Below are 22,653 nucleotides of genomic sequence, written 5' to 3'. Positions count from 1 at the left end.
AAAACAATTTCAGAATTTTATTGAGGATCAACTGTATATTTATGCAATGGTACAGGTTATAAGCTCCCCTCAAATGTTCAGTTGGTAAAAATCAGTATCCAGTAAACTATACAAGATAGAAAGTTTGATTCCCAGTATGATTTGGTTGAATTCAGTAAAGGGGACAGTTAGGACACTAATTGGCTCCAGTGCGCTGCCATTTTAAATTTTACAAAAGGAAAAAAAAAAAATCAGGTTTTATTCCCAATTTAGGATCAGTCTTTGCTACAATATTCCCAATGGTTGAATAGCCTGCTGACACTAACTAGACACTCGAAGGAATTGGAGTGTATCTGGCAGGTGACATGGAGGAGGAGATACTTGAGTCAGATTACACTACATATTAAAAAAAAACTTCTAACCACTATGGTCATGTTTTGCATTTTAAGAACTCAGTTGTTTTCTGAACCAAAACTAATCACGTTTTGGCATGACATGAGGTGATCGCCATTTAATATCGCAAGTATGCAATGGAGTGATTAGTTTGTAAATTTCTCTTCGTTTTCAAAGAATGTAACAAACTAAGCAGGCTACCTTGCCCAATCTAGTGACTGTGGACTACATTTTTCACCCTTTGACTATGAATCTATAATTGTGGTGGTGTTCTCCCTTCCTCTGAAGGAAGCGCCTCATACTAGGGCACAAATCCGTGGGCACCTACAGCCTGGTGGAACCTCAAACTATCATTCATTACTTCAGAAGCTGCATACTGAGTGTCAGCAGGCTATTTAACTTTTTTGGGGGGGTGGGGTAAATCACAGTCATACCAACATGGTCACCATGTTTGCATACTTGCCAGAGAGAGCCCCTGCAGAGAGTAGGAACCCAATGACCCTGCCCACGAGATGAAGGTCCATCATAGTTCCCCAACTATCCATTCTGGTTGAGGTTAGCTAACTTGGTACAGAGTGGAGATACATAACATTTTAACCATATTGGCAGTAGGTTAATACATGGGAACCAATATACAATAAAAAACCACTTGAAAGCATATTGCAAAACATTAAAGTAGCCATTTCCTTGTACAATATCTTTGACTGATGGAATGAATAATCAATCATTAAAACCACTCCCACCAATGACCTCTAACGAGCAGTACATATTCCAAAGTGGGACAGTTTAAAATGCTTTTTCCAGGCAGAAACCATGGCTGAAAAGATAAAGATCTATAAAATGACACTGCTGGGTGTTTTTATAAATAATTCACAGCTCACTAATCCTGCATATTTTAGGGCTGGACAAACACATTGGATGTTGGAGTGTGGTAGTAGTGCCATTTCCTTTTTAAAAATCACCTTCTGGTTTCTCAAATTACTGCCTTCCATTCAAAACATTATATCTTATGGGGAATTTCATGATTGAAAACATTAAGGCCTGGATTTCCCCTCTGCTATCCCACACCAAGTGGCAGGAAAATGGAAGTGGTGGGGTCTACTTTTGCCTCCCTGCGTTTCCATTGCCTGGCTGGGACGACCACTGGAACCCCACCCAAGTGGGCACATTATAGTGATGGTGGGCCTGGCAAGCCACACAGATTCTCTGCCATCCTGAGGGACAGCAGTGTCATGGCCTGGTGGAGTCCTCATTGCAACACTTAAACTAAGTTTGGCAAAATAAAGTAAGGTTTGTCATTGCAAGTTACAGCTTCATTGACCAATAGCAACAACAGTAAAATACTCATGTAATGTCAAATCTTATTAGCAGTCCTTTAATAAAAAAGGTGGAACTAAGATTATACAGGCGGGATGGGAGCAAGACAAAGCAGTGTCAATAGTTAGCAAGAGCAAGCCCTCACTTGTGCAAGCACTCCATGTGAACTCGAATAGCCAGTCTCAGTAACAAAAGTTTCTAGAGTCTTAACAGGCCTTAAATTTGCAATGGCTCAAGAGTCTGAGACAAGGCACTAAACCCTCAAAATTAGCAAGTAGTTTCCAAAGACTGGAAGTCATCAATACCATGAGGTGTCTGCATGTTAAAGAAAAGTTCTAGTCTAAAAGGATACACAATAGATGCTATCCAAAATGGTCACTTTCAAGTAAAGCATTTCATTTTTACTCAAAACAATACCATTACAAACAGCAACAGCTGGTCTTTCAGGAGGAACCATTTGGCATATTGAGGATACAGCTGAAACTAGATTGAAGCAGCCTTAGAATACATCAGGACACAGGTACACAACTACAACAAAAGGAAGCTTTCAGATAGGTGGCACTCTACAGCATCACACGTTTACTCCTTCTACTTGCAAGACATCATTCCCCAGCTTCTCAGCAAGGGCACTGCGGTCTATTTCATCCAAAGAATTGATCTCAAGTTCAGCCTTGAAACCTGAAAAAAAAGTACAAGATTTTACAATAGTGACATGTACCATCATGCTCAGTTAGTGGGAACAAAGCACTCTGCAGCGAGGAACAGTAGTCCATTTAGCTCCGAGCCTGTTCTGCCATTCAATGAAATCATGGCTGATCTGCGACCCAACTCCGTATACCCACCTTTGGTCCATATCCCTCAATACCTTTGGTTAACAAATCGATCAATCTCAGATTTAAAATTAACAATTGATCACATCAATTGCCATTTGCAGAAGAGAGTTCCAAACTTCTACCACCCGTTGTGTGTAGAAGTGTTTCCTAATTTCACTCTTGGAAGGCCTGGCTCTAATTTTTAGACTATGCCTCTTAGTCTTAGACTCCCCAACTAGTAGAAATAGTTTCTATCTACCCTACCAGTTCCCCTTAATATCTTAAACTTCAATCAAATCACCCCTTAAACCTTTTGTATTCCAGGGAATACAACCCTAGTTTGTGTAATCTCGCCACGTAATTTAACCCTTGGAGCCCAGGTATCGTTCTGGTAAAATCTACACTGCACACCCTTAAAGCCAATATATCCTTCCTAAGCCCAAGGTGTGTTGCCCAGAACTGCTCACAGTAACGCCAGGTGTGGTCTAACTAGGGCTTTGTATCACTGTAGCCAACCTCTACCCCCTTGTATTCCAGTTCTCTAGATATAAAGGCCAACATTCCATCAGCCTTTGATTATTTTCTGTACCTGTCCATGACATTTTAATGATCAATGTACCTGGACCCCCCCCAGGTCTTTTTGAATCTCCACTGTTTCTAGCTTTTCCCCATTTAGAAAGTACTCTGATCTAACCTTTTTGGAGCCAAAGTGGATGATCTTACGTTTGCTTACATTGAAATTAATTTGCTTCAGGGAATTCCCATCTCTGTTGGGCATTTGAAAGCAAAACAAAAAAAAATCTGCCTAAATGAAGCCTTTAAAAAGAGAGCATAGTCCAAACCAACAAAACAGGCCTATATTCTCTAGAGTTTAGAAGAATGAAGACAAGAGAGATGATGAGGTACAACAAGTGCTGGTTGGGTAATGCCAAGCTTGAGTCTTAAAATCCTATAGATTATAGATGGAAGGAAAGCTTTGAGATCTGGAAATATAAAAAGCACGAAGCCAGAGGCAAAACTGTCTAAGAAGTAGGAGTAGGCCATTTGGCCCTTCGAGCCTGCTCCGCCATTCAATAAGATCATGGCTGATCTTCGACCTCATCTCCACTTTCCTGCACTATCCCCATATCCCTTAATATTCAAAAATCTATATACTCAATGACTGAGCCTCCACAGCCCTCTGGGGTAGAGAATTCCAAAGATTCACAACCCTCTGAGTGAAGACATTTCTCCTCCTTATTCTGAGACTGTGACCCCTGGTTCTAGACTCCCCAGCCAGGGGAAACATCCTCCCTGCATCTACCATCAAGCCCTGTAAGAATTTTGTATGTTTCAATGAGATCACCTCTCATTCTTCTAAACCCTCAAGAATATAGGCCTAGTCTACTCAATCTCTCATAGTACAATCCCCCATCCCAGGAACCAGTCTGATGAACCTTTGTTGCACACTCTATGGCAAGTATATCCTTCCTATGGGAAGGAGACCACAACTGTACACAATACTCCAGGTGTGGTTCTCACCTGGGCCCTATATAATTGCAGCAAGACTTCTTTACTCTTATACTCAAATCCTCTTGTAATAAAGGCCAACATACAAATTGCTTTCTGTACCTGCATGTTAACTTTGTGATTCGTGTACAAGGACACCCAGGTTCCACAGAACACCCAACATTTCCCAATCTCTCACCATTTAAAAAATACTCTGCTTTTCTATTTTCCCTACCACATTATATTCCATTTGCCATGTTCTTGCCCACTCACTTAGCCTGTTTATGTCCCCTTGAAACCTCCTCAACTTACATTCCTACCCAGCTTTGTATCATCAGCAAACTTGGATATTACACATTTGGTACCCTCATCCAAATCATTGTAGATTGTGAATAGCTGAGGCTCAAGCACTGATCCTTGCGGTACCCCCACTAGTTACAGCCTGCCAACCCAACCTGAAAATGGCCAGTTTATTCCTATTCTGTTTTCTGTTCTTTAACCAATCCTCAATCCATGCTCGTATATTACCCCCAATCCCATGAGCCCTTATTTTGTTTAATTAACTCGTGTGGCACCTTATCGAATGCCTTCTGAAAATCCAAATACACCACATCCACTGGTTTCCCCCTTATCTACTCTGCTAGTTACAACCTCAAAACTCAGGTGTCAAACACGATTTCCCTTTCATAAATCCGTGTTGACTCTGCCCAATCCTATTATTTTCTAAGTGCCCTGTTACCACGTCCTTAATAATATATTCTAGCATTTTCCCTGCTTCTGATGTCAGGCTAACTGGTCTGTAGTTCCCCGTTTTCTCTCTCCTTCCTTTCTTAAAATAGTGGGGTTACATTTGCTACCTTCCAATCTGCAGGAACCAGTCTAGAATCTATGGAATTTTAGAAAACAACCACCAATGCATCCACTATCTCTATAGCCACCTCTTTCAAAACCCTAGCAGATATACCATCAGGTCCAGGGGATTTAAATTAGCTTTCAGTCCCATTAATTTCTCCAGTACTTTTTTTTTTCACTAATACTAATTTCTTTCAGTTCCTCATTCTTGCTAGACCCTTGGTCCTCCACTATTTCCGGGAAGTGTTTGGCATCTTCTTCCGTGAAGACAGGCAAAGTATTTGTTTAATTTCTCTGCCATTTCCTTATTCCCCATTATAATTTCTCCCGTCTCAGTACCAACTCAGCACCGGCAGAATTTTGAAAGAGTGACATCAGAAGTCAAAAAGTGATGTCAGCACAAGGGGAGGGAGCTGATTGGTGAGTAGCTGGTAAATGTTTATACTTGGCTTTCTTAAAAAAAAGTTTATTCCAGCTAGGTTAGTAAATAGTCTGTTAATTAGAAGTATGGCAGGGCAGCTCACACCTATGGAATGCACATCCTGTGCCATGTGGGAAGTCCTGGACACCTCCCGTGGTCTGGACGACCACATGTGCGGGAAGTGTCGCCAGCTACAGTAGCTCAAGCACCGGGTTACGGAGCTTGAGCGGCGACTGCAGTCACTGCTGTGCATCCGCGAGGCTGAGAGCTACATGGATAGCATGTTTCGGGAGGTGGTCACCCCTCAGCTTAAGAATGTGCAGGCAGAGGGGGAATGGGGTGACCGCCAGACAGAAGAGGAGGACCAGACAGGTAGTGCAGGAGCCCCTGAGCCCATTTTGCTCACCAACTAGTATTCGGTGCCGAGTACTGGCGAGGGCGATGGTTCCTCTGGGGAGTGCAGCCAGAGCCAAGTCCACAGCACCATGGAAGGCTCAGCTGCACAGGCGGCAGGGGGGGGGGGGGGGGGGGGGGGAAAGAAAGAGAGGGAGAGCAATAGTGGTAGGGGATTCAACAGTTAGGGGAGCAGACAGGAGTTCCTGCGGCCGCAGATGTGATTCCAGGATGGTATGTTGCCTCCCTGGTTTCAGGGTCAAGAATGTCACTGAATGGCTGCAGGGCATTCTGAGGGGGGGGGGGGGGGGGGGAGAAAGAGGGTGAACAGCCAGAGGTCGTGGTCCATAGCGGTACCAACGACATGGGTAGAAAGAGGGATGGGGTCCTGCAGGCAGAGTTTAGAGAGCTAGGAAAGAGTTTAAAAAAGCAGGACCGCAAAAAGGTAGTAATCACCGGATTACTACTAGTGCCACGTGCTAGTGAGTACAGAAATAGGAAGATAGAGCAGATGAATGCGTGGCTGGAGAGATGGTGTAGGAGGGAGGGCTTTAGATTCCTGAGGAATTGGAACTTTCTGGGGAAGGTGAGACCTCTACAAGCCAGATGGGTTGCACCTCAACGGGAACAGGACCAATATCCTTGCGGGAGGGTTTTGCTAGTGCTGTTGGGGAGGGTTTAAACTAGCTTGGCAGGGGGATGGGAACCCGATGGTAGAATCTGAAGGGAGAAAAGCGAAACTGGAAATAGAAGATAGGGGTTCAGGTGAAGGGGTATTTAGGAAGGCAAAGAGAAAGGACAAGGCAATAGTGCAGGGCAACGAGAGTGGTAACGATAACCAGAATGCATCAGGAAGGGGCAGTGCGTACAAGCATAAGAGTGCACCAGAAAATAGAGTCAGAGTAAGGAAAAATAAGATAAAATTAAAGGCTCTTTATATCTGAATGCACGCAGCATTTGTAACAAGATAGCCGAGTCGACGGCACAAATAGAAATAAATGGGTATGATCTGATAGCCGTTAGAGACGTGGTTGCAAGGTGACCAAGGCTGGGAACTGAATATTCAAGAGTATGACATTTCGGAAGGATAGGCAGAAAGGAAAAGGAGGTGGGGTAGCTCTGTTAATAAAGGATGAGATCAGTGCAGTAATGAGAAATTATCTTTGCTCAGAAGCTCAAGATGTAGAATCAGTTTGGGTGGAGATAAGAAATAGTAAGGGTAAGAAGTCTATAGGCCCCCTAACAGTAGCTACACTGTAGAACAGAGTATAAATCAAGAAATAATGGGGGCTTGCAAGAAAGGTACTGCAATAATCATGGGCGATTTTAATCATCATATGGATCCCTTGAAGACGAGTTCAGAGTGTATTCAGGATGGTTTCTTGGAATACGTTGAGGAACCAACCAGGGAGCAGGCTATTTTAGATCTGGTAATGTGTAATGAGACAGGATTAATGATCTCATAGTAAAAGATCCCCTAGGAAAGAGTGATCACAGCATGGCAGAATTTCAAATTCAGTTTGAGGGTGAGAAACTTGGGTCTGAAACTAGGGTCTTAAACTTAAATAAAAAAAAGGTAATTACAAAAAGGTATGAGGACAGAGTTGGCTAACGTGGACTGGGAAAATAGATTAATGGGTAAGATGGTAGATCAGCAGTGGCAGACATATTTCATAAATCTCAGCAAAGGTATATTCCAGTGAGAAAGAAAGGCTCTGCGAGAAGGATGCACCATCCGTGGCTAACTAAAGAAGTTAAGGTTGGTATCAAATTGAAAGAAAAGGCACACAATGTTGTGAAGATTAGTGGTAGGCCAGAAGATTGGCACATTTTTAGAAACCAGCAAAGGATGACTAAAAAAATTATTTAAAAAAAAGAGGGAGAAGATAGAGTATGAAAGTAAACTAGCAAATAATATAAAACAGACAGTAAGAGCTCCTATGGGTATATAAAAAAAAAAGAGTAGCTAAAGTAAACATTGGTCCCTTCGAGGCTGAGACTGGGGAATTAATAATGGGAAACAGGGAAATGGCAGAGACTTTGAACAATTACTTTGGATCAGTCTTCACAGTAGAAGACACTAAAAATCTCAATAATAATAGATAATCAAGGGGCTATAGGGAGGGAGGAACTTAAAATAATCTCGATCATCACTAGAGAAAAAGTATTAGGCAAACTAATGGGGCTAAAAGCCAACAAGTCCCCTGGACCCGATGGCCTGCATCCTAGGGTCTTAAAAGTGGCTGCAGAGATAGTGGCTGCATGGTTTGTAATCTACCAAAATTCCATGGATTCTGGAGAGGTCCCAGCGGATTGGAAAACCGTAAATGTAACACCACTATTCAAGAAAGGAGGGAGACAGAAAGCAGGAAACTATAGGCCAGTCAGCCTAACATTGTCATTGGGAAAATGCTGGAATCCATTATTAAGGAGGTAATAGCAGGACATTTAGAAAATCATAAGACAATCAAGCAGAGTCAACATGGTTTTATGAAAAGGAAATTATTTGACAAATTTGCTAGAGTTCTTTGAGGATGTAACACAGGGTAGATAAAGGGGAACCAGTAGATGTAGTGTATTTGGATTTCAAGAAGGCATTCGATAAGGTGCCACATAATAGGTTACTGCACAAGATAAGAGTGCATGGGGGTAATATATTGGCATGGATAGGGGATTGGCTAACAGGAAGAGAGAGTCGGCATAAATGGGTCATTTTCTGGTTGGTAATCAGTAACTAGTGGGGCGTCACAGGGATCAGTGCTGGGGCCTCAACTATTTACAATCTATATTAAATAACTTGGATGAAGGGCCCGAGTGTACTGTAGCCACATTTGCTGATGATACAAAGATAGGTGGGTTAGCAAGTTGTGAGGAGGACACAGATAGGTTAAGTGAGTAGGCAAAAATTTGGCAGATAGAGTATAACGTGGGAAAATGCAAGGTTATCCACTTTGGAAGGAAGAATGAAAAAGCAAGTTATTATTTAAATAGAGGGAGACTACAAAATGCTGCGGTACAAAGGGATCTGGGGGTCCTAGTACATGAAACACAAAAAGTTAGCATGTACAGCAAGTAATTAGGAAGGCTAATGGAATGTTGGCCTTTATTGCAAGGGGTATGGAGTAGGGAAGTTTTGATGCAACTTTACAGGGTGCTGGTGAGACTGCACCTGGAGTACTGCATACAGTTTTGGTCTCCATATTAAAAAAGGATATACTTGCATTGGAAGCAGTGCAGAGAAAGTTCACTAGGTTGATTCCTGGGATGAAGGGGTTGACGTATGACGAAAGGTTGAGCCTATACTCACTGGAGTTTAGAAGGATGAGAGGTGATCATATTGAAACACAAGATTCTGAGGGGGCTTGACAGGGTAGGTGCTGGGAGGATGTTTACCCTAGTGGGGGTATCTAGTACTAGGGGCATAGTTTCAGAATAAGGGGTCACCCATTTAAAATGAAGATGAGGAGGAATTTCTTCTCAGAGGGTTGTGACTCTTTGGAATTCTCTACCCCGGAGAGCTGTGGAGGCAGAGTCACTGAATATATTCAAGGTGGAGATTGACAGACATTTGAACTACAAGGGAGTCAAGGGGTATGGGGAGAGAGCGGGAAAGTGGTGTTGAGGCCAAGATTGGATCAGCCATGATCTTATTGAATGGTGGAGCAGGCTCAAGGGGCCAATTGGCCTACTCCTGCTTCTTATGTTCAGCCTGTAAGAGACCCACATTTACTTTGGCTAATCTTTTCCTTTTTACATACCTATAAAAGCTTTTAGTCTGTTTTTATGTCTCGCTCTAGTTTACTCATTCTATTTTCCCTTTCCTCATCAATTTCTTGGTCCTCTTTTGTTGAATTCTAAAATCCTCAGGCTTACTACTCTTTGTGGCAACATTATAAGTCTCTTCCTTTGATCTAATACTATCTTTAACTTCGTTAGCCACGGTTAGACCACTTTTCCTGTGGGGTTTGTGTGCCTTAAAGGAATGTAAATTTATGTATTGATTCTTTAAATGTTAGCCATTGCTTGTCTACAGTCATACTTTTTAAATGCAGTTTCCCAAATCTACCATAGCCAACTCACCCCTATGTAGTTTGCTTTGTTTAGATTTAAGATCCTAGTTTCCAATTTAACTAAATCACTTTCAAACTCAATATAAAATGCCATCATATTATCACTCTTCCCTAAAGGCCATAAAGTATAGGATCTACATCAGAGTGAGAGTGAGAGTGAGAGCGAGTGATTGAAGGGATTGCATTTAATCTGGCCACATTAGATTATTTGAGATGACAATGGATGACAAGATCGAGTTAGTACAGATGCCAAGAAATCTTTTCTTGAGTTGTTGCACTCGGAACGTTGAGTATGGATTAACTATAGTCCTTTTTAAAAAAAAAAAGGGAACATGTCAATTCCTGAAAGAGGACATTTCCAGTTAGAGTGCAAATTGCTAGTAGTTGTGACTTGAGGATTTATAAGGCCTACAGTCTCTTGGAGTTTCACTGGATTGCCTGCCAGCCTTAGGGAGTTGGAGGAATTGAGAAAATGTTTTGAACTTCAAGGAGTTTTTATTTCTCTGCTCCAAGCCTCACCTTGGAGGATGCATGGCTATGGGATGGATCAATGGTGTACAGGATTGAGCCAGGTCTGAAGAGCTTTCCTCACCCTTCCTTTCGTATGCGATTAATCTGGATTGTGGAAGTCCATGACAGCTCCCAGTTTACGCTGCTGAAACCAACCTCCCTTATCGGAATGGCAGAATTAGAGCCACATTTTCATGGCTCTAGGACTCTACCACTAGGACAAGAGACACTGTTTTAGCAATGTAAGCAGGTGGAACCAACTGTAATATGGATTTACTTTCCCCCCCTTCTCCCTCCTCCCCATGTCAGATTTGCAGTTCCTGAATTTCCCCCCCCCCCCCCCAAAAACACCTTCAATTCCGCCCCCTGCCCGCCAGATGCAGCCACTGGAAACTCTCCTTTCTCCCCCCCCCCCTCTTCCCCCCCCCCCCCACCAAATTTTTTTTTACCACACCCCCTCCCCACTGAGGCCAAAATAATCCACTGGCATCAGAGCAAAGATAGGCTACAGAACACCACCCTCCCCATACACATTGGAAGGATAAAATAATAATCTTCCCCTTTTACTTCCCCCCCCCCCCCCAATTCAACTTCATAAGAACAAGAAAAAAGGCAGAACTATTTTATCACACTGCAGTTTGTAAAATTTGCTAGCATTGTTCCCTACATTACCAGTGACTACACTTCACAGCCAAGGGAAAGTACTTTTTGGAAGCACTTGGATATACATCGCTATAGAAATGCAAGTCCTTGAAATTCAATTGAGATTTGTAGTTCTTAAATTCAAGTGGGTGCCTAATTCAGTTTCTACAGAAATAGATGGTGCACAATAATGATTTAACTAACCTTTGAGGGTGCCCTTGAGTGTGTTTTTGGTCATTGAATACTGCACCTTTTCCTTTATGTCTGCTTTGTCTGGACACCTAGAAAAGTCAAAAGATTTACTTTGAGAAAATGTGACTTTTGCAAATCTTAACCAGCTTCCACGACTAGTGGGGAATAGATGGTCTAGCCTCTAAGATAATATTTATTTGGCAAAGTTCCTCTTGGTTTTGTTGCTTCACTTTACATTGGACTATTTGTTTGTTTATTATTTCCGCAGGTTCCCTTAAAAGGGGCACTTGTAGTGCTGACTCATCAGGTGACACTAGGGCAAGTCAAGTCAAGTGCCACCCGCTGGGCGATTTCCCCCCCACCCAAACAACCATTCGGACACATTCACACCTGTAACCGCACATTTAACCACTAGATGGTGCTTTGTGACCTATTACTTTCAGCCTGTCTACTAACTTTCACCCAGTTAATTTGGGCCAGATCCCTTCTATTTTGATCAAGCTTGCCTTTTCCAGTCCAGCACCATTTCCTATTGCCATATCCCATTTTTAATATTGCACCTTCTCACGTGGGAGATTTTCCAGAATTAATTCTGGGGCAAATGATGTCCCACGCACTGCTGCTGGGACCATTGCTCCTCAACATAATGGAAAGAAAGATTGGCTCCATTAAATACTTCCATGGCGTTCCAGCCACTTGGCGTGTGAAGTGCTGGGGTTGCTAACTGGGAACCCAGAAAATTGGGTACCAGTAGCCAGTGAAGAGCCTTTAAATGAGGGTTTTGGTTTTTTTTGTAGGACGTGTCGATTGGATGCTGGAGGCCATGGGACAGGCGATGCAGTAAAGAGGGCATTGGCGCTATTGCGAGGAGAGGGCTACCCAGAAAGATGCAATCTAAATTGAGGCAAGCCTCCCCTGAAGCTCTGCTCAGGCACTCCAGCTGCATTATCTGCCAAGGACCCCTGATCTGAAGTGTGCCATGAAGAGTCCTGTGCATGACAGCGGCACTGGGTCTGTCCACCACAGGGGTTTTGGGAGTGCATTACAAGCAGCCTGTGTGAACAGGGCACGAAGCAGACTTCAGGGGCCCATTCCCGAAACAGATCAGCAACCTCAGTACCAAGCAGAGCTTTATTGCCTCTAGATCCAAGGCACCAACTCAAAAAAATCAGCTAAAAGCAGCAAGTTGTATCGCTACATGGGCAGGACTTGCCAAGTAGCATTAATTGCAGTAATGAATAATGTCTCTGTGTGACTATGTTGCCTGTAATTCATCAGCTTTCCTAAACAATTGAAATTGATAGTTATTGACTTTTTTTTTAAAAACAGATGATTATTCTACTAGACAAAACCTCACCCTACAGAGTAGGTGTAAAAGTAATCTATCGTAGAATGTGGTTATAGCGATCAATTTAGCCAGGAGTCCAAATAATCACCACAGCTGGGTGACCATTATAGCGACGAGCCCAATTGTACTGATTCTCAGTGCGGAGTAGTACTCCAATTAGGTGAGTTAGTCTCAAACCAATTCCAGTTTGTGCACCAAGATGAAGGTGTGGCAAACAGTGAGGATGATTCCAATCGACTGCAACAGGACATAGAAAGGCTAGCAGAATGGGCAGACGGAATTTAAGAGAGAAGTGTGAGGTGATGCATTTGGCAGAAGGAACAGGGAGAGGCAATATACACTTAATGGCACAGTTTTAAAGTGTGTGCAGGGACAGACGGACCTGGGAGGACAGAGAGAGAGAGAGAGAGAGAGAGAGAGAGAGAGAGAGAGAGAGAGAGGAGTGGTTAGCAAAGCATATGGGATCTTGGGCTTCATAAAGAGGTATTGAGTACAAAAGTAGAGAAGTTATGCCGAACCTTTATAAAGTGCTGGTTAGGCCACAACAGAAGTATTGTGTCCAGTTCTGGTCACCACACTTTAGGAAGGATGTGAAGGCCCTTAAGAGGGTGCAGAGGAGATTTACCAGAATGGTTCCGGGGATGGGAAATCTCAGGTACAAGGACAGGTTGAAGAAGCTGGATTTGTTTTCATTAGAGCAAAAACGAGGTTGAGGGGTGATTTGATAGAAGTGTACAAGATTATGATGGGTTTGGATAGGCTGGATGGAGAAAGGCTGTTCCCACTAGTTGATGGTACAAGGACTAGGGGACACAGATTTAAGGTTTTGGGCAAGAGATACAGGGGGGATGTGAGGAAAAACTTTTTTTTTTTTTTTTTATATAAACGCAGCAAGTGGTGAGGACCTGGAATTCGCTGCCGACAGATGTGGTGGAAGCGGAAACACTCAATGTTTAAGGGGAGACTGGATAGGCACTTGAGGGAAATAAACTTGCAGGGCTACGGGGATAGAGCGGGGGAATGGGACTGACTGGATTGCTCTGCAGAGAGCCGGCACGGACTCGATGGGCCGAATAGCCTCCTTCTGTGCTGTTATGACTATGACTCACTGTGTTGCTGTTCAGTAACACCACTCAAGTACTTGTGTGGGACAACATCAAAATTGATCTTTAAAGTCTGTGCTTGGGGAAAGTTAGGGTGTTAGAGAAGCAGGATTACCCTCATTGCTAAAGATCAGCAATCTGAAATATAAACATCCAGGAAGAGAAAGAGGTTTTGTTTCTCTCCACAGATGCTGCCTGACTTGCTGAGTATTTCCAGCATTTTTGGTTTTTATTTATATTAACTAATTCAATTGTTTCCAAACAACAGCCTACAGAACCTTACCATCTAGCCTGCAAAATACTGCTCTGCTTCTCCTTAACAGTGTAGTCCAACACATTAGCCACACGTGGAGAATTGCATTTCTGAATAGTAAGTTTTAAAAAGATACTGTCCTTGGGTGGGCATATGATCTCATTACTCATTCACACAGTATCGGTATCTGCACATGAACTTTAACCTGTTGTGCGTTTTTTTGGTAAAAATAGCAAGTGGCTATTCAGTCAGCGATTGCTATGGGACAGCACGGTGGCATAGTGGTTAGCACTGTTGCCTCACAGCGCCAGAGACCCGGGTTCGAATCCGGCCTCGGGCGACCGTCTGTGTGGAGTTTGCACATTCTCCCTGTGTTTGCGTGGGTTTTCTCCGGGTGCTCCGGTTTCCTCCCACAGTCCAAAGATGTGCAGGTTAGGTTGATTGGCTATGATAAATTGACCCTTAGTGTTAGGGGGATTAAATACATGGGGTCACAGGGATAGGGTGGGATATGTGTTGGTGTAGGGGTTACGGGGATCGGGTGGGATATGTGTCAGTGCAGGCTTGATGGGCCGAAATGGCCTCTATCTGCACTGTGGGGTTTCTGTGATTCTGTGAACACTGTTCTGATGGGAGAGTCAAATGGGATGGAGCGACAGAAAATTTTGAAACAGGACCACAGAACTTGATTAAAGGAGTGATGGGAAGTGACCAGTTTATTGTTGCAGTTTTCATTCCGAGATCTGGTGTGTGCCAGGGAGGGCGGTGGAAGAGAAGCGAGATGACTTCATATGATGCTGGCCTGTGTTTGGGGAACCTTGCTGGATATGCAGTGGGGTGCTGTTGTACAGCAGAGGCAGCAGTTTGAGGCACGCACACAGGCTGGATCAGTTTTGGGACTCAGCAGTTGCTTTATGCCAGAGATTATCCTGATATTTCTCCACTTGTTTCAGGGCAACACAGGCATTCATCCAAAAGACTTACCTCAGCAAAGGTAACACACACACTGAACAACATACCATTGTATGAGCACCAGATCTTCCTTGATGGGGGAATCCTTGGTCCCATAACTGACATCATAAATTATAAAACAACAGGAAGTGGGCATTAGGAGTTTTAATAAATGCTGAAAGCTATCTTCAGACGTTTGCTGCACAGTGTCAAATTCATTATCCACAATAATAAATTTTTCATCGTCACTAATGCGTAGGCGAAGAAACTTTTTCCTTGTGTAATCCGACCGCGGCTTCCGTATCTTCATGGCTTCGAAGGCGCCAGTGACCGTAGCATGGATCTTTATACCAGATTGCTGCAAGAAAAGTTACTAAGCTATTACAAAAGTCAAAATCGCAGATCGCCTCCTATTAGCCAGTAACTTAGCTAAAATCAGGTTTAAAAATGGTGGGCCTCTATTTATAGTATACAATTACAATAGGTCAAAGTCCAATCATGGTGAGGAGACTCCTTAGCTATATATAGAGAGTAGATTACTGGTTTTCCAAATAGCCTGGCTCATTAGCCCATGGAGGTTATGTTCACTACAGCAGAGAATTTCCTCAGCTTCTCCCATCCACAGCTGCATCTACGCCAGAACCCCCGATTTACATGCGGAAACAGGACTTCGGCACACTCCCTAGTCCATATGTACAGATCTGCATTAGGGCACTAAATGGAACATATGGTTCAGCTATCTGTACTGTAGGCTGTGAAGCACTAAGAATCTTTGGAATCCTACAGCAAGAAAAAGAATCAGGGATAAATTTCCTCACTGTTCCAGTGTACTTACCATGCAGGAATGGCGTAGGAATTTTTTTTTTTTTTTTTTGCACATGGGGAAATTCAGGTGGAAGCCATTTCCACCCGATTTACACCATTAGAAGCTTCTGCCAAGTTAATTTGTGCTGCTAGAGCCCTCGGCCTATCAAGTCACTACTGGCCTCATTTGCCCATGTCACAGCGAGAGCCAGCGATGAAGCAGCTCCAAGTTTCCAGGGTTTGGACTTTAAAAAAAAATTCATTGAGATATGGGAGTCGCTGGAAAAGTTGGCATTTATTGCTCATCCCCAAGGATGACTTGCTAGGCCACTTCAGAGGGTGGTTAAGTATCAACCACATTACTGTGGGACTGGAGGCAGGGATATAACCAGACCGGGTAAGGACGGTAGTCCTCTTTCTCCAAAGGACATTGGTGTACCAACTGGGTTTCGAAGACAACCTGAAAGCTTCACGGTCACTTTAACCAATACCAGTTTTAATTAAACTGAATTTAGATTCTTAACCTGCCACGGTGGGATTTGAACTCTGTTCCGGACTGCTAATTTAGAGTTCTATGAGGCACAGAAACTGCCAGCTGATCAAGGCAGAGTCAAAAAAGGCAGTCACATCTTTAACCAGTACAGGCAGAATTATATATTAGGAGCTCATGACAGCATACAATAGTTCAGTGATCAGCACAGGCAAATTGCCCTATGAAATTAGTCTCTTATGAAAGCTTCATTAACTCATGTCAGAAGCCAATTTAAATGCATAAAATCACAGACATGTACAATCCATACATGCTGCACAGCTAGTACATTTACCCAAGTACAGTTTGGCACCAGTACATCTTCATATGCAAGAGTAACAGGTGTGGTTTCTTCAGGGTGGAGTTACACTGCCACTTTCATGTTGATGCAGGTGATTTTGGACATTTATAGGTGGAAAAAGTGACCATCTAACTCAGGAGAAGAGGAGACCACTGAATGCACTAAAGCTGTAATGGAGAGACCTCCTTCCTCCAGGAGGCTGTTGGAATTTGCAGCAAATGCCATGTTACACCAGTCCAAGTCTCATGCCTAATTTGGTTTTAAACAGCTCCAGGATGCATTGAATGCTTCTGCTGGGAAGTGAACAAGCTGCTACAAGAGCAATCTGTTGTAGCTTCAGGGCAAACTGCAATTTAGTGGATCCATGCAATTCCCCCCCCTTCCATTTAAAGCAGCTTGCGTCAATTCTACTGTGGACTCATTTTATTACATGTTCTCTTAGCTACTTTGGAGCAGAACGATTTAAAAAACCAAAAAAAAAAAAGTTTGTCCTCAAATCTATCCTTGTATTAAAATATTTCAAGGGTATATTGAACATGCTTTTGGCAATAATATAGTCAGCCATGAATCCAACACAAGAATGTACAGGACCAGAAACAATTGTAGCTTATCTGGCTGGACAAAAACACAGCATCAAAATGAATGGGGGACATTAATTTCTACAGTAGAGTTTTACCTGGCAACAATGCTAATGAATGTGACAACACCTACAGTAAAATAGGGATCAACATTGCTGGCAGTACTTAAGATAGTTGACACATTTATGGCAGCCTACAGTCCATTCACTCAGCACTGTTCCAGGTAACAGACAAGTATATTACAAAACTAGACTGCAAGTTCAACCTCAGCTTCAACAGGAAATTCATGAAACTACTTATAATCTGCCTCACCCTGATCTACTAGAACCATCAAGCCCTTTGAATTTGTCTTGTTCGGAGCCCAAACTGAACAGAATTAGCTAGTCAAGACAGGAATGAATAGTTTGAAGGGAGGTAGTCTAGTATTAATTAAAATTGACAGCCAATAATAAGGGGGAAGACTTCAGACATTCCCTCAGAACTATTACCAGCTGCCAAGTTGCCACTCCAAGACAACAGAAGTCTTCAGCTGGCTTAAGCTTGCTTGCTGGAACTCCTTCCCTAAACTCTCCCAACTCGCTACTTCTCTTCCCACATTTGAAAGCCTACTCAAACCACACCTTTGACCATTCTCCTAATTTGTGTAGTACTGCTCGGTGTCCTTTCCCCCCCCCCCCAAACCCCTTACTGAAGTACTTTGGTGCTAGGAAGTTGGTTAGCAGGATAACAATCCCTCAGTCCAAATGCAGTTCACTTCTGTATTACTGTCAAATTCCAAAGAGACTCTAGGTGTTTGCTTTAGGTCTATGGAGAATAGATCAGCCGCCTTCAGGGCTACACTGCTATTTTGACCAGCTGGGTTCATCCAAGCAGGCTGAAAATGGAAAGCAGTCTAATAGTGAACATCAATAATTAAGCAGAATGGATGGAGAGATCAGGTTACTTCAGCTTTCAAAAATCTTGGATGATTGTATTTTGTGCTCAAGGCAAGTTCAATAGGTGCTGGGAACTTTTCCTACATTTGCCAATAGGGCAAGTTGCAGAATAACACTCCCACTACTCTTCCCCAACAGCAAGTCTCAACTGCAAAATGTCACCCATTATGCTAGTGTGAAGTATTTACTATTTGTCACACCTTTTTATGTTTTGGGCCCACAGTGTCCAGCTTGTTTCACTTGGTGCCCTTACAGCCCCTCTGGACTAAATGTGATGTCTCTTCCAAAAGTGAAAGGGCAACATCCAAATGCACCATACCAACCAGAATCCTTCAACAGTTTCTCTTCCATTTTCCACTACCTTGGAGGGAATCAATGAATGAGTGAGCTGAAGAACAAAAAGGACCAATATATCTCCAAGAAGGAGGCAGATCAAGACTGGCTCAAGATGGTACATGAAAGACTTGCATTTCTATAGAACAGAAAATGCTGGAAAAACTCAGCAGGCCAGGCAACATCTGAGGAGAGAGAAACCCTTCTTCGACCTGAGACATTGACTCTGTTTCTCTCTCCACAGATGTTGCCTGGCCTGCTGAGTTTTTCCAGCGTTTTCTGTTGTTATTTCGGATTTCCAGCATCCGCAGTATTTTGCTATCGTACTTGCATTTCTATAGTGTCTTTCACAACCTCAGGATGTCCCAAAGCGCTTCATAGCCAATGAAGTACTTTTGAAGTGCAGCAGCCAATATGCTCACAGCAAGCTCCCACAAACAGCCATGTGATAATGACCAGATAATCTGTTTTTATGATGATTGAGGGATAAATATTGGCCAGGACCCCAGGGATAACTCCCCTGCTCTTTCAAAATAGTGCCATGGGATCTTTTACATCCACCTGAGTGAGCAGACTTGGTTTACTGTCTCATCCGAAAGACGGCACCGCCGACAGTGCAGCACTCCCTCAGCACAGCACTGGAGTGTCAGCCTAGATTTGTGTGTTCAAGTCTCTGGAGTGGGACTTGAACCCACAACCTTCTGACTCAGAGGAGAGAGTGCTCCGCACTGAGCCACAGCTGACATACACAAATCAGAACTACCCGTCCTTCCCCCCCCTCCCCCCCCCTCCTCCTGCTGTGCAGTTGGCATTGCACCAAGTTAATGAAAGATATAGCACAATATTAGTTCTTTTGTTTCTTGCACATGTGGAATAAAGCTCGATATTTCAAAACAAACTGCACATTGCTGCAATGGATACCTTTAGTGGGTCACTGGACTTAACTGTTTTTAGGAATATCTGAACTTTAAAATGTGCTAGATCAATATAACTCATGCAGAACATTTAAGTCACCTGTTTTAGGTATAAATACAATTTACTCAAGTATTTAATACCTAGAACATAAAATACTGTGAAGCTTTTATCTGATTTAACCCATCCTTGAATGGTAAGTAACATGTGTTCTGCAGAACTAATGATGAAATATGGGGTGATACAAGCATATGCAGTTTACAGAAAGCCTGATCCAGGATTTCTGGCAAACTATACATATTATCCTGATCTGTCATTTCAGATCTACTGGAATTCAGCACCATCACTAAAATCAAGATAGTCTACAGACCATTTATAGCAAGGGTTGCATATCAGCTAACTAATGCCATTCATTGTCAACAGGGCAATTTACAGGGTAGATGCAGGGAGGATGTTGCCCCTGGCTGGGGAGTCTCAAACCAGGGGTCACAGTCTCAGAATAACAGGTCAGCCATTTAGGACAGAGGAGGAGAAATTTCTTCACTGAGGGTGGTGAATCTTTGGAATTCTCTACCCCAGAGGGCTGTGAGGGCTCAATCATTGAGTATATTCAAGACAGAGATCGATAGATTTTTGAATATTAAAAAGGGAATCAAGGGAGATAGATGGGGATAGTGCAGAGGAGGTAGAAGATCAGCCATGATCTTATTGAATGGCAGAGCAGGCTCAAGGGGCCAAATGCCTACTCTTGCTCTGATTTCTTATGCTCTTACAGAAGATGCCAGACAACCATGGAGATACAGCACCACTTTTGAATTATTGTAGTTAGCTGTAATTTGTGAAGTACAGCCACTAGAAGCAGAATAAAAAAAAGTTAATTCAAGTTCACACTGCCAATACAAATGCAAACTTGCTGTACTGTATGTAAGATCTGACTGTCACCTGCAAATAAAGCATCATCAGGGCTGAAAGATTTAGAAATACAGCATTCAGAATAGATTCAAAAATTGTGACCCAAATTATTCATTGCAAAAAAAAGGGTCACTCAATATGGTTGACTCTTCCTACAACGTCTAACTTGCCATATGTGATGTTTCAAGCCAAGTATTTGGCATTGTTGGAGCATTCCTCTGGATATGAAGGCACGAGCGCAGCGCCTTGGGTGGGGCCATTTTACCATGTTAAAGGCGCTATATCAATGCAAGTTGCGCTGTACAAGTACTGGAGCGGTTCCATGCCCTTTCAAAAAAAATTGCTAACTGCAGGCGTCAGCGGGAGCGTCACAGGTGTTAGACTAGGTTTAGATTCAACCGAACCAAATCAGGGGGCGGTGAAAAGCAACTGTTACACCGCAGTGCAAAGCGGAGCGGCAGACTTGAGGCCTTGGGAGTATTCAACGGCTGATAATATTTATCTCCCCACAAGCTTCACACAGCATACACTGGCTCGATAGAACCCCACCCAGTCGGGTATTAGGAATTCAGAGAGTTGCCAAAACGTTACAACGCGCCCACCACCACACACACACACACACACACGAGACCTCGAACAGCTGCAGAACTGCGTGGAGCCCTTCATTCCGCAATAAGCAGTGACTCACCGACCCACACCTGGTTGGACAGGTAAAACTACTCTCTGCTGCCAACGCACAACTTATCAGTCAGTGAGGAGGAGGAGGAAGAGGGAGGAGGCGAGACAAAGACTTGCAATGTAGATCAGAAAAAGCTAACAGTAATTCATGCACAATTAATTACTTTGTAGAAGTCATTGTTAGTAAGTGGGCTAAAGTAGCAGCTAAAGCAAACAGCAAAAGAGTCGAGTGTCTTGTTAATCCGTGTGTTTGAGGGAGGATTGTCGGCCAGGACATACACAACTCAGTCTGGAGTCAAAAGGAGCCTAGCAATCCAATTTGAACGTGGAAATGCAACTTTAATATATAGAAACCGCCCCCCGGCGCCACACACCTCAATGGATCCATTTCAATTCGCTTTAAATGTTGCAAAGATCTTGGATCTCACCGCAGGTGGGGTGGGGGGGGAAAGTTGCAGTAAAGAAGCGGTGTCCCAGCTTCAGACAGGGCGGCGGGGAGACTGTCCGGGAGATTCATTACAACTCCTCCGGACACAGAGACGGGGCAAAGTTGGAAACTAGGAGTTTGGCTTGCAGGAAAAAAAACACCCCAAAACATCCATTTTGCTGAGTTAATGGAAGGAAAGTCACTGCCGCTTTAAAGTGAAAGCAGAGCAGGGGAACGGGAGCAAAGCACTGGCCACTGCTGCCATAGCATTCCAGCAGAGAGGGACAGGGAGCAGAGAGGGACAGGGAGCGGAGCTCCAGAAATGACACCGAGCAAGAGGACAAAAGGAGCGACCTTCAGTTTCACAGATCGAAACTAACAACCTTCTTTAGAAATACGGTGCTGGTTTAAAACACCAATTATCCCCAGTGTCTTTGGGGGGGACATACAAGCAGAAACCCGGAGCTACCGACAAAACTGGCCCATTTCCCAAGAGCTATTAGTCCCCAAGATCCCAGCCCCTGATGTACTGCCACTTACCATTGCTGAGCCGGCGTTGGTCACTCGCACCTGGACTAGGCTAACTTAGGACTTGCTGCTCCGAGCCTCACACCCCAAATGGCGGCTGGACTCCAGCCTCTAGTTTCCTGGATCTTGACTCCCTCCCCAATTGCATTTCTTCACGCCCATTTATCTCCATTTCCGGGGTCGGCTCCCAAACTCTTAACTTTTTTTGGTTAAAAAAAGAAAAAGCATTAGATGTACATCAGCCACCCTCATGGGATCATTAATAAATGCCAGGCGTGAATGCGATTGCCGAAAGCATTCCAAACTCGCCAGAGGTTTTATTTATTCTTGGTTTGAAGTGGCGATTCTTCCACTGGGCTCGCTGGACAAGGTAGCAAGGAGTCAGTGACGTCTGCTGCCATATATGGGCTGGAACTATTTGGCGTTCTCCCACCAGCTCCTCAATGTGGCGATTGGGGCTGTGATCTGGAATAGAATGTGGCCCTCTTGTCACCAAAACTACAGTAGGATCAGAGAGGTGGGGGGAATAGTTCGGTGTTGTTCAGTGAGAAATGAACTCTGGGGTGCGGCACAAAATGTGTGCTACTTCAACCTGAACAAGTCAGAAAGGAAGGAGTTTAGTTTTCCAAAATAAAAATTGTTAACCACCACATCTTTGGGTTCTTCCAACTTAAACCTCTTGCGCGGTATTTCCACGACCGGTGGGCGCCGCGGGGACTGGAGTGCATCATCAATTCGGAAAACCACATTTTAATTTGATTTGTTAAGATTTAGTTGAACTTTTGTTTATTTACAGTCGAATTGTTTTTTTTTGGGTTCAAATAAAAAGAGGTAAACCTCTTGTGCATCGCTCCACCATTGGCAGCCAGGCCTTCAACTGTCAAGGCCCTGAGCTCTGGAATTCCCTCCCTAACCGTCCCCGCCTCTCTTTCCTCCTTTAAGACACTCCTCAAAACCTACCTCTGACCAAGCTTTTAGTCACCTGTCCTGAT

The 22,653-nt window shown here is 43.5% G+C and overlaps 1 protein-coding gene across 1 annotated transcript; it reads right to left on the bottom strand.

The window, feature by feature from the left end:
* Positions 1–3: 3 nt before the first annotated feature.
* On the bottom strand, positions 4–21,829 carry LOC147121592 (cofilin-2-like). Its single transcript, XM_085981954.1, has 4 exons — positions 21,674–21,829; positions 14,793–15,082; positions 11,082–11,158; positions 4–2,367 (listed from the first exon to the last, which is right to left on the bottom strand). Exons 1-4 carry the CDS (start codon positions 21,674–21,676, stop codon positions 2,261–2,263), a joined length of 477 nt encoding a protein of 158 aa, XP_085838080.1. The 5' UTR covers positions 21,677–21,829; the 3' UTR covers positions 4–2,260.
* Positions 21,830–22,653: the final 824 nt, after the last annotated feature.

The sequence above is a fragment of the Somniosus microcephalus genome, chromosome 3, assembly GCF_052327205.1.
Source record: "Somniosus microcephalus isolate GS21.2 chromosome 3, FLI_Smic_1.0, whole genome shotgun sequence".
Classification (NCBI taxonomy): domain Eukaryota; kingdom Metazoa; phylum Chordata; class Chondrichthyes; order Squaliformes; family Somniosidae; genus Somniosus; species Somniosus microcephalus.
Note: the sequence above shows the minus strand (reverse complement) of the source record. Positions and strands in the feature narration are given on the sequence as shown.